Genomic DNA, 13,020 nt, shown 5'->3' with positions numbered 1-13,020 from the left:
AAGAAAATTAGGCAAACCAGTGAGAACAAACATGCAATTTGGGTTATCTCTTACAAGGCAAAAGCAGATACACTAGCTGTAAAGGACAGGTTCACAATTTTTCAAGTCTTCCTTTAAACATCAGTCAAGAGCCTAAATGAACACTGAAACATGTTTTTCTTGCTGTAATCATTCCTCCTGTTCATACTGACCATTAGAAGATCCCTTCATAATGCACTTATAATGGAAGTGATGGAGGACAAAATCCACAGTCCTCCCTCTGTGCAAAAATGTATTTAAAAGTTTATCTGAAGCTAATATGAAGCTTCAGTGTCAGAGTCAAATCAAGTAGATATCTTTCAACATTACATACTATTTAGTGCCAAAGTCCCTCTTTTTGTTACTATACGTCCACCACAGGAAACACAGTCTGAGGAAAGACAAAGAGGGAATTTGATGCTAAAAAGACTGTAAATGTGATATATATCCACTTGATACGACTAACTCAGACTGCTGAAGACTCATATACCTCCTTTAAACATATTTGATAGAATACTCCAGGGTAAATGACATTTTCCATTTGTAAGAGTTAATATTTAATATTTATTTTAAATTTTTACAAAGCCTACTTAGTGTAGATGCTAATTTTTCTCTCAAATCTTTAAGCCAGTTCCAGATTTACCAGGCCATTACACTTCTCTAAAGACAAGTCAGTTTATTTATAGAACACATTTAAAAACAGCTGGCAAAAGTTGACCAAAGTGATAAAGTTGAGGGACTTAGTGGTCCAAATTAATGCAGTAGAAGCAAGATATCCTGAATGTTTTAGTCTTTTAGTCAAGCCTAAACAACACTACACTTCAAACAATGCAACTCCATAGTTTCTTTCTTCTTTTGTCACACCATAGACTGCCCACATTGATGAAGCTCTATCCCAGTTTTTTAAACAGGCTCTCTGTTATACATGTGTGGTCTTCATGATAACCCTGATGACATCATTATGACATCATCAGAGTTCGGAAGCATCCTGCCAGACCACAGAAGTCATTATTCAGCTGTTTTTACAGGCTGAGTTCTCCCTATGATGAGTAAACTGATACTGTTTAAAATCAGTGCAGCGCCCCTGTAAGGATATGTTTACATATGACTTACATATATGTTTCAATAAAGTTTGAGCCTGGTAAAGATTAAATATGTAAAAACAAAGTGTATGACCCCTATATCTTTCTGTATAAATAAAGATCTATGTAGAAATAGTGTTACCTTCAAATTGGTTAAAGAATCAATGAAAGTTTACCAGTTTATATGGGGACATGGTGGCAGGTGTGGTAGCCTTACAGTGCACTGATGAGACCCTTTGAGAGTCCTTGTCTGCTCAGATTCAAGTTCTTCATCGCCTAGTTTAACAATGTAATCATTCAAATAATACTATTCTGATTGAAATACAACCAACTTTACAGAGAACTCAAATGACGGGACAGATGGTTCTCTTTTTATTCTATTATTAAAACCCCCAAAGAATTATGTTGATATGAAAGTGCACATTAACACAGAAATGAAGCGTCTAGTTGAGCACAGACTGAAGGAAAGATGGCAAAAGGAGTGTGATGAGATGTACAGGACGAAGCAGAAGAGGGTAAACAATATCTTTGGTCAAAACACGGTACAGGAAGCTGTGTGTGTTTATGTGATTAAGAAGAAACTTTCAATAAATTAACAAAATGTAATGAATCACTACCCCAGATCTGATGCCAAGAGAGGTGATCTGATTCAGAGCCATAGAGATTCATTTGAATTAGACCGATGATATAAGAGAGACTCAGGAGATACGTGTTTTTCTTATTTATTTCAGAACTATTTTCATTGACAGGATATGAGCAATCTCTCTTAATAATAATAATAATGTATTATTTTGTTTAGTACCGGTATGTTGGCTTTTACATAAAATCAGAGGCTAATTTACTCCATACCTGTTGGTGGCGGTAATACACCATTTCGTTTAGAGGAAGAAAAAAAAGAAGAAGATTTTCTACGTCATCAAAAAGGGCCAAGATTTATACACACGCGACTGTCTTGGGCATGTTTGTTATAGGATTGAAGTTAATTAAGTCAGTTTTTAACGGCAACATATCGGAACAAAACACAGTCGGTGATATTTTAGAGAAAGTCGAGGCTGTTTAAGATTTCACTGTTCCACAAGTTGTAAACAAGTCAGGCTAACAGACCTGGTGAACTATCCGCCAGTAGACCATTGTCAACTATCTCAGCTCGTTAGCTATCTTCCCAATGTGCCAGGTGGATGAAGGCTACCACGATCAGCTGGAGCGTCAGGAGGTGCCCAGGTAGGTTATGACGTCACGGCGACCTCCATCACGAGACCACAGAACCGCCCTCAAGTTATTAACTATCATCATAATAATAAGACAACGTTTCCACATTTACCAACAATGAGGACCCTGTGTATCCCACTCTCTGTGCACTGTGTTAGTCATTAATAATTAGTTTGTGGTAACCTGATTAAGCACAAATCTGTTATGTGTATGTGCTATTCAATAAATAGCACATTATAAAGTGAAATAATACAGACCTCTGTCATTTCAATTGATAATATGCTTAGTGGTGAATACAAACACCACATGGAGGACCCCTGAGATAATGGGGGAAGTTGCCTGCTTGGCCCTTGTGGTAATCCAGCCTTGGTCTTGATTTAGTCAGTCCACACCAGGAAAAAGGTAAATTTACCTGATATTGGCTCCAGGAGGCATTAACAGAGGAGGAAATTAATGTTAAACAGAGATATTTGAGATTCAACTGGTAAACTTGAGTCACTTCTTTAAAGTCGACTTTAAATAAATATGGATTAAAGACTTCATTACTAAAGAGAAATGATTGAAAATGATTTTTAGGAAACATTCTTAATTTTCTATATATATATATATATATATTTATAATGTGGTGAGACCTCATCTCATGCATATTCTAGATTTTTAATATGAATTGAGATGGTGAGAAACACGTTTGTGGAATAGAATAATATAAATAAAATCATTAGATAAAACTTTAAGACATGGTGATAAAGTAGCCCACACTATTAATGTTGTAATGTGGCTGTTGTGGTATTGTAGTACACACTTGCCCTCCATGCATAAATATTATTCAGTGGTTCTCATGGTGACTATTTTTCCTCCATTTGTTAGTGTTTCTAAGAAATGTGTCAGATGCAAAGAAGCGACTGCAGTCGTGGTGATCAGAGCAGGAGATACATACTGCAGGTAAGACAAGCATCACTCTGGTTAACTGCTATCTACTGTGCACCTGTTGGATAATGTTATAGCAGATTGTAGTGGTCGAACACACTGGGAGGTAATCGACTGCAAGCCCAAAGAATCTTCAGCCATGCACCTATATGTAGATTGTTCATATGAGTATGGAACTTTTCAAATGATCCTGATGGCATACGTTTTTATTTGTCTGTGTATTTGCTGTTAGGGACTGTTTCAAAGAATACTTCATTCACAAGTTCCGGGCCATGCTGGGCAAAAACAGGATCATCTTCCCTGGAGAGAAGGTGCACGTTATTTCTCTGACATAACAAATTTCTCTCTTCACACAGCATGATGAAAGGTTTATGATTAGTTTGATGAATTTGATGTTGGCATAGAATGATGCATGCATTTGTCTTCTGTGGTTGTAGGTGCTGCTGGCTGTATCTGGAGGTCCTTCTTCCTGCTCAATGCTCAGTCAAGTCCAAGAGGTTTACCTGTCTCTATGTAGTCCCTGTGATGCTTCTTTCAGTAGAGCATACAACTCATACTATTAAAGGAATAATCCAAGAGTTATAGGAGAATGTCCTCTGGGGTAACTGCTTCTGGAAGCAATAAGAACTTAGAAGCCAGAATAATCCATGGCAGCCAAAATTTCCACTTTGCACACAGGATATTTCACAATCTATCCTCCTAACTTACTACATGAATTTGCACACAAGGTATCTCAAACTCTAATTTGCATATTCATGATGTATTGTGAGGAGCACATACATTCAAGATATCTAAAATACATTTTAGAAAGATTTTCACAAAATGTTTCTGTGGATACCGTTGGTCCCCAGAGGATGAACTCTTTTGACTGCAATGACCCTGTGACCTTTCATCCAGCCAAAACCAGCTTCTTACTGGGGCTGTAAGGACCTCTGCAGCCTGTAGGGACTTATTTCAGATAACTGGTCAACAGCAGACCAGGTGATGTTACAGCCACAGTGCAGACACAATGAGGTCTGAGAGTAGAAATGTTCATGCTGCAAAATCCAAAACATCATTGGCATATGTCAGCAGGAGAGTATCATTTAACACCGAAATGCCAGCATGGAGCATTAGAGCCAGTAACCTTTTCACTAAATGTTAAATGATCTAATAAATGATAAAAATGCTACTCAAAATTGTACTTTATATTCTAATCAATCTTGATTCTGCCTAACCTTGTAGGTGTAGTATAACTTTGTTTTCTTGTCTTTCATCATTTCCTCCCACCAGGGTTTGAGTCAGAATGCTCACAAGAAGTTGAGATTCATACCTGGCATTGTCTACATTGATGGTAAATGAATCCTTAAATGAGTGTAATCATTTTCATGTATGCCCGGAGATATGTTGTCATATCTGAAAAAGTTTTGTGTGTGTGTGTGTGTGTGTGTGTGTGTGTGTGTGTGTGTGTGTGTGTGTGTGTGTGTGTGTGTGTGTGTGTGTGTGTTTGTGTGTGTGTGTGTGTGTGTGTCTCCAGAGGGGGGTGCTGTAGGTCAGTCTGTGGAGGAGAGACAGAGGACGGTGTCTGAGCTGCAGGCTGTGTTTAAAGCTACTGGGTTCCCCTTCCACATTGTGCCTCTGGAACAGGTCAGTGTGGAGTCCAAACACATCTAAATGTAAAAAAAATGTAAAAGTAGTCTCACCTGTTGGTGTCATGTCTGAGGCACTTGTATGTAAAAGTCACAACAGCAATCTGATGAGGTTGAACCTGTAGTAACACTTCAACACAGAACATGTCTGAACTAAATGCTGTCATATTAACAACATGTGTCCCCTAACTACCTCCCAGGTTCTAGACCTTCCCAGTTCAGTTGTGGTGACAGCTCCCTCTCCCTCAGAGCGACCAGCCAGCAGCTACAAAGCAGCTGTGGATCATTTCATTCAAAACGACAGCAGCAGATGTTTGACACCACAGAAACAGGATGAAACATTACCAGCTAACGTCCAGGAGTCCCAGACACGGTTACTGCAGCAGCTGATTGGCTCTGCTAAAACGCTGACAGCCAGAGAAGATCTACTGAACACTTTAAGGTCAGACACATGCTGTCAGTAGCATTTCATCTACAGTACATGACTCCCATCTCTCTCAGTGGCACGTCTGTATTTAGATGGGTGAGATGGGTGTTCCACTGGGGTGACACACCACTCGCTCTCTTCTGATCTACTGTTTTTGATTAAGCGGTTGAGGATGAGACATTGGCTCTCATTCTTTTTCTACTTACTGCACACCAGGCAGCCCTAGTGACCATTTTCTAAGTGTTGTGTTTTTTCCCATGGGAACATTATTTGCTCCTTTCTCCATGAAACCACATGGTCAATACTAGGTGCCTGAATACAGAAAGGAGGCCAATAGAGAACTATTGTGGGGAGGATTACAATGTTTTTAGATTAGCTCAATCAAACAACCCTGAGCCCACTCTGTGTTTTCCTCAAAGGCAGCATCTGCTGGTGCACACAGCTCGTACTGAAGGCTACAGTAAACTGATGCTGGGAGACAACTGCACCAGACTGGCTGTTAAACTGCTCACCAGTATATCACTGGGCAGAGGAGCACAGCTGGCTCAAGACACGGTGCGTATGTATGTATAGATGATACCCTTTTTTTTAAAAAACATATATGTATGTTTCTTTATCAGATGAAATGGAATTTGTGAGGAAACTGCTTCTCTGTGGAGAGAATCTTAGTAAAAAAACAATTTTTTTACTCAGTTAAGTCAATTTTGTGTGTGTGTGTGTGTGTGTGTGTGTGTGTGTGTGTGTGTGTGTGTGTGTGTGTGTGTGTGTGTGTGCAGGGTTTCTCAGACTCTCGGTATGGTGACATAATATCAGTGAGGCCAATGAGGGACTACTCTGCTAAAGAAATAGCTTACTACAACCATCTGTTCAACGTGCCTTCTGTTTTCATACCAGGCCTGGACACTAAGGTAAGATGAACCAGCAGCAGTACATCTACAGAGAAAACTAAGGTAATGATGAAACAAAGATCTCAGATATTGTAAACGAAAATATGAAGAGAAAAGACTACTGCTGTGGTCAGTGTTCATAAGTCAGCACTTAACCTTATAATTCCATACCATTTGTCAACAGCCCTCTCTTCCAACCCCCCCCCCCCCCAAAAAAAAAAAAAACACATTTAACCTACTCCCAAGAAACTATTGTTGCATGTCGTTCATTATGAAAACTCCATAGACAGAGACAGCCAGTTTGGTGCTCTGGCAGTTACTGGAGTCACAAAATCCAACATTCATGTACGGAGCTCAGGCCTAGGTAGAACTGAGGTGCAGCAAATAGCAACCACCTGTCAGTTAACACCCATCAATCCAGTAAACACTTCCTACACATACTATTACTTCAAAGGTAGGTAGACTTCCAGGGGCTGGAAGCCCTGCTCTCTAGCCAGAGCAGGTCACGGGTTGTACTGCAGTCATTTAGTATGTTTCCAGTGTGATAGATAGTCATGTAAAGCAAAGTCTTCCTACTGGTTTGTAAGCACATCACTCAATGTTTTGTTAGAGTTGTCACTTGAATGTGAATGCAGTGCTTTGTCCACACCAGGATCTCGTAGGACTTATGATTCAATTTTGTTCACAGCTGACTGGTCAGAAGGTGGTTCTTTCATATATTTTTATCTCTAATCCTGAACAAATCTTTCCTGGTAGGTTTGGCCTGCAGCATTAACTACCATGGCAACAGTATGACCTAAAAGTCAGGGTTAATCTCAAAGTTAACCAGCTAACTCTGTAATCCTGCTCTGTGAGACAGACCCTTGATCCTGCTAGAGCACCAAATCTTCACATTTCCTCCCAGCTTGATGTTTTGAACCTCATCTCTGAACAGTGTAATGTAAACATTAGCATGAGCTGGAGGGAAATATTTGTGCTTGGTATGGTGCCACTGGGAAACAATAAGATTGAGATTTTGTAATCTTACAGACATAAAATATTTCCCTCTTGTTGCATCGGTCCATGCACACTGATATAAATGGACAAGTCTACTGTGATGTCAGCACAATATATATCCTCAGACTGTTTATTCAGTGTAAGTTTGTGTCCCACAGACAACAGATAAGGCCAGTATCCAGCGTCTGACAGAGAGCTTTGTCACTAAACTGCAGGCAGACTTCCCCTCTACTGTCAGCACCATCTACAGGTCAGTACAACTACAGAAACATGTAAGTATGCCTGTATTCTGCTGAATGTACTGAATATGAGTGCTTTTAAACTGTAACCTGCTTTTTCTAACTATTACCAAAATATAACTAACCTTTTCTACACACACACATGCTCAAAACAGCAATTATCTTAAAAAGCTGCTATGTGTCCTGTAGGACCAGTGAGAAGCTGCAGACAGCATGTAAGAGTTCATCCACTGCTGACCCCTGTGCCCGGTGTCTGCTCTGTATGTGTGCCTTGGATACTACTGTTGGTGAGTGTTAGACTGATAAGAGACAGGGCTTCTACTGCCTTTAAAAAGTCTTAAAAGACCTTACATTTGATTTATTTTGTTTAAATCTAATTATGACAGGTCTAACATTTGAGATGATGACTAGATTTATGAGAAATCATATGGAACCACAGGATTAATGTTACATATTTAAATATAAAACCTGTACTATATTTGGCCCGGTTCAGCACAGACTAGGACTGTCAATCAATCGAAAGTAAGGAAACTGACATTAAGATTCTCTAACCGTCCTACTTTTAGTCATATGGATATATTCGATAAATACATTTCTTCATACAGACTGTCCACCTGCAGTTCAAAGCAATGTAATTAACCATACATGTCCAGTGAAGACAAAATGACTTGTGTTGGAGAAATGCAGCTGGGGGCGGGTGCAGATAAAAAGATGTTTTGTCATATGGCATACTTTGGCTCCTGTCAACATCATACAGGACAAAACAAATCTAAAATAGTAGTTAATAGTAGTAATCTATGAGTACATGCAGAGCCCTCCAATGGGCTTCACTATTGGTAACCAGCGAAGGTGAAGGCCGATGAGGATGTCTCCCAGTTGGGCCTGAATCTGTGCACACAACAATCCAGATCCAACTGCTGACCTGGTGAAAGAGGCCAAGTGCTCCCGCTATTGAGCACCACCAGACTAGAAGTCCCACAGCCTAACCACACACTCCAGACTGGAGCTGAACATGACCAAAAAGGCATGGTTTGGACCTAGACAGTACCCCAAGCACAGAGTGGGACACCAAGTCAGATGTCATATCCCTGAGATATGACCGCACAAAAGTGAATGTGAAAGATCAAGACACAGCCAGGCAAACATCTTACACTGACAAACACTACTGGTGGAGTGCGCCCCAAAACCTAGCGGAGGTGTACAGGCTGTTGCCTCATAGCCCTGGAGTCAGCCACTGAGTTGACAATGGAGCCACCTGGGCTTGCAGTCTGTAGCAGATAGAGAGGTTCACTGTGTTGTCCCAGCAACAGCAAACATCTCTCCCCTTATTTCTCATGAGGAAAATAGTTCCTCAGGCAAATAATCCTAAAACTGAAGGGAGAAGTGATGAGCCTCAGTTGAAAAAAGGACAGGTTTGATCGCAGCTCCAGTGTACCTCTACTCTCACTGACAGCATGCAGGTGGGATGCACAGGCAAGACAGGAAAATCTCACCCTCTCTGGACAGAGGAAAAGCCTAAAAGAAAGTGCCATCTTCATTGATATAAAATTCAGCATCGCGTGTGGGCACCCCGTAGAAAACATTTTACAAGCAGATGGCTCCTGGCTGTGAAGCAGTCAAAGCTATCCTGACCAGCTGCAAAAGCCTCCACAAACACCCCCAAGGTGCAAGTGACAAATCCTCTGTCATAGAGGCCATGTAGAAAGTGTGTATATCCTGCAGTGGGCACGAGCAAGGCTGATCGCTTTGCCCTCACATCAGTCCACAAACACATGCAAACGTGTCACCTACGTGACACACGTAGGTCACCTACTCCCCAGAAGTGGAGGGGGCCCTTGTGTTTTGGACCATAAAGCTACGGCTACTGGGAGGCACAAGCTGTTCAACTTCTCCCTCAACCTCTAAGCCATGAGGCGCTGTCCTGGGATGTGGTGAGGCCACATGACGGTTGACATTGGTCATCTCCACCACGAACCTAGCAGCTGTCTCGACTTGCTTGTAGCAGGCCTATAAACTGATGACAGAGACTAGAAAGTGGAAATAAATCATTCATGGGTTTAACATTTAGAATGATGTTTAGTGAACAGCAGAGTTAAATATCTCTGAGCAATGCTACTAAAGACACGATGCACACAGATGTCTGGATCACTGATGTGGAGAGAAACTGTCACAGACTTTCAGCACTTTTTTCTTTCTTCATTGAAACTCTACTTTAAAAAGTGAGCTGTTGGTGAAAACAGGTAGTGTGTGCCGTGCAGTCAACACTTTTCTATTGGTTGCTGAGGATGCTAGCATTCTTAATCCTAAACAAATGTCTCATCATGACTCTCTCTCCTTTCTCTTTTCAGAGAATGCTTCAGCCTTCCAGGCCACACTGATCTCAGAGCAGCTCTCCCAGACTAAATATCTAGGTGCTAACAGTACAGCTTTTCCAAAACAAAGCCCAGGTACAGTACACTTCATCAGTCACTGTGGAACAGTAGGTTTAAGTTGCATGTGTTAATCTGCAGTCATTTGTCAGGGAAAATGTTGAACTTTTGATCTCAGATGATGAGATTTAGCATTATTTGTTGATACAGGTTTGTTTTTATAATGACAAAAACAAAGAAAAAGACCTGGATATTTACTAGCATTATTATCTATTATTATAACATATATATATTGCATTATAAATAACTATTATATAGTTGTTATTTTACATCAGTGCATATGTATTGTACTTGCTCTTTTAGCATTTTAGCATTGGTTAGCATTTCTGTCTTTATCCAGGACATACAGATTTGTATTAAAGCTTCTTTTGAGGCTTAGCTTGCAAGTTCTAAAATCATTTGAATGAAGTACTTAACTGTTATGTTTATAGTGGACATTTGAAAGTTTCCATGTACTCTGTAGTTGAGGGAAAAACACCAGGCAGTACAATAGAAGTCGACCATCCTGGGGCAGTTCAGGGGGTTTGGGTTTCTACGCTCACATTCTTTGCAGTTAATACAATCAATTGCCTGTGTTTCCAATAAAGCTCCAGTACGGTCAGAATCAACTGCTCCCCCTGGACAGTGCTGTTCCTCTGGAGGAGGAGGAGGAGGAGGAGGAGGAGGAGAGGACTGTGGGAGAACAGTAGAGGGTGGAGGCTGCTGTTCTTCTGCCAAGTAAGTGTTCAGTGATTTAATCAGGCGATGATTCTTTACATCAGTCATCTGATCAGGGACTGACACTGACACTAAAGGAAACTGTAGCTCTTATTTTTGTAGTTGTGGCCATCATTTCACCAGAATCATTTCTGGGAAGTCAAAACATTGCAACATCAGTAAAAATAGATCCAACATGGTAAGAAACAGCTGTAACAAACTGTAGTTTTCCTGTAGGATGCTGAGTTTGGTACTGAGTTGTGTATTGATGTTATATTACAGGGTAGCAGAGACAACTGATGTGAGGAGCCTGTTGTGTTACAGCTGTCAGCTGACCATCAAAGACATGGTGGGTAAACACACACACCAAATACCATCCAAACTTTGTTTTTGTTTTTAGCTACTTCATCAAAAATCGAACTAAATCATGACCTTATTGAGTTTTTGTAACAAACTTAGGAGTCTGATCCAGTATGTTGTCCCATGTTCTTTAAAGATGTTTCTCAGCTGCTGCTGCTCTTTTCACTCCAGTCTCATTTCTCTTGGCCTGTCCTCCTTTCTTTGTTTTTTTTTTCTTCCAGTCCTCAGTGGATTGTCTCCCTCAGTACATCCTGTCAGAGGCTCAGAAGAGGCAAAGGAGGTGAGCAGGTTATTTGGTTCAGTTAAAACATCCACATACAAGAATTACATCTACTTCACCGCTGATCAGTTAAATAGCATAAAATAGAGCTTTTAACATTTCCAGAGTCTTGTGCTTTGTGTACCAAACAAACAATTGAAACCATCCATAATGTTATTTTTTTTGTCTTCTGATGCCAAAGTGAAGCACAAATCATCTAGCAACTTGTGGCAAATCTAATTGTGCTGAAACATAGAGCTCCACCATTACAGACCTTTAATAATTGGAAAAGTCAAGGACTTACTAAATGATTAGTCTGTTCAAACTAAAACTGTCGAGTTTACAATGTTATTTGACTAAGAGTGCCACCTACAGAAAGTCAGAATGACAGAAATATGACTGAATGGTGTTGTTGTTTAGGTCTCAGATGAAAGAGGAGATCAGTGAGTTCCTTCTGGATGATGGGGATGAGAGCTGAAGCTGAAAGTTGACCTGCAGCACTCCACTCTTAAAAAAAGTTCCATCATAATTATGCTTATTTCATCCTGCAGGATCTATAAGAATAGAAATGCTTTACAGATACATTTACATGTGTTTAATTTTCACCAAACCATCCATCCATTCTGTCTAGCCCTGTTTCCTGTGCAGGGTTGTGGGGGGCTGGAACCTCTCTGGTGAGAGGCAGGGTACACCATCACAGGGATAACACACACACACCAAACAAACATTCAAAATATCACATACATACATTCACATGCTGTTGGATAAATAACTATTAAAATATCTATTTTTACTACTTTCCACTTGTCATATCCTGTCATCTGGGAATCCAAAGACTGGCAAAAACTGTGGTTTGAAGTATAAAGTGTTAAACAGAACCTATTCAGTGTCTTGTGAAGTAGATAACATCACAGTTGCAGACTTGCATTGTTTATTTGTAACTGCTGTTTTAATAAACTTTTACATTTTAAATGAAACCTGCTTTCATGTATTCTTTTTGTCCTCTTGGCTTATTAAAACAGTCTGTCTCATCAATGAAATCCATGTGGTCAGTTGAACCTCAGTATCTCCTGTGCTGTAAAACACACATGTAAAAGAAGGTATACTGACAGGTACTGGTTGGTTTTTACAGCTCAACCTAATTAAACACCTATGGGAGATTTTGGACCAATGTGTTAGACAGCGCTCTCCACCACCATCATCAAAACACCAAATGAGGGAATATCTTTTGGGAGAATGGTGTTCATCCCTCCAGGAGAGTTCCAGAGACTTGTAATCAATGCCACGGTGCATTGAGGCTGTTCTGGCAGCATGATGTAGCCCAAAATCAATCTCTGGTTTTCCTTTACAGACTGAGATACACTAAACATTTTCAACATATTGAGCAGTCTAGTATGTACAGTGTAGAAAATAAGACATTTGTGCTCTCATATGTCTTTTATTCAGCTGTTCAGAACAAAGCTAAAGTATGAAACAGTAAATAAGACGTCATACAACGATCATACTGCAGCATTCACTGTCTTGATTCCTTTCAGGAATTAAAAACAATTGTGTGCAATTCAAACTGTCATTCATTAGACTGTTAATACAATACAGTATAAAGCCTGTTTCTTCTGTCTCTAATAATTACATAGAAGTAACATTGATGCTATTGTCTATAAAAAGTTTATACCGCTCTTTATCACTTCTAACTTTACAAATGTATTTAGTGCGTCCCTGATAGAATATGCACCATACCAAATCTACTTTCATGGTGGTACATTTTCCAGAGGAGCTGAGGGCTCTACAGTTCAAGTCTTGATGTCACAGTAGAAAACAAAGCACTATGTTTTATATTTTTATATACACATATATACTTCAGAA

At 40.0% G+C, this 13,020-nt stretch overlaps 1 protein-coding gene across 1 annotated transcript; it reads left to right on the top strand.

Annotated features, from left to right (window-relative positions):
- The first annotated feature begins 2,003 nt into the window (after positions 1-2,003).
- ctu2 (cytosolic thiouridylase subunit 2 homolog (S. pombe)) lies at positions 2,004-12,134 on the top strand. Its single transcript, XM_067609258.1, has 16 exons — positions 2,004-2,321; positions 3,177-3,251; positions 3,469-3,547; positions 3,674-3,733; positions 4,509-4,569; positions 4,753-4,862; positions 5,065-5,306; positions 5,711-5,846; positions 6,068-6,199; positions 7,333-7,424; positions 7,603-7,700; positions 9,762-9,860; positions 10,430-10,559; positions 10,821-10,887; positions 11,120-11,178; positions 11,578-12,134. Exons 1-16 carry the CDS (start codon positions 2,266-2,268, stop codon positions 11,633-11,635), a joined length of 1,554 nt encoding a protein of 517 aa, XP_067465359.1. The 5' UTR covers positions 2,004-2,265; the 3' UTR covers positions 11,636-12,134.
- Positions 12,135-13,020: the final 886 nt, after the last annotated feature.

The sequence above is a fragment of the Thunnus thynnus genome, chromosome 14, assembly GCF_963924715.1.
Source record: "Thunnus thynnus chromosome 14, fThuThy2.1, whole genome shotgun sequence".
Taxonomy (NCBI): domain Eukaryota; kingdom Metazoa; phylum Chordata; class Actinopteri; order Scombriformes; family Scombridae; genus Thunnus; species Thunnus thynnus.
This window is presented reverse-complemented; position numbering and strand designations above follow the sequence as displayed.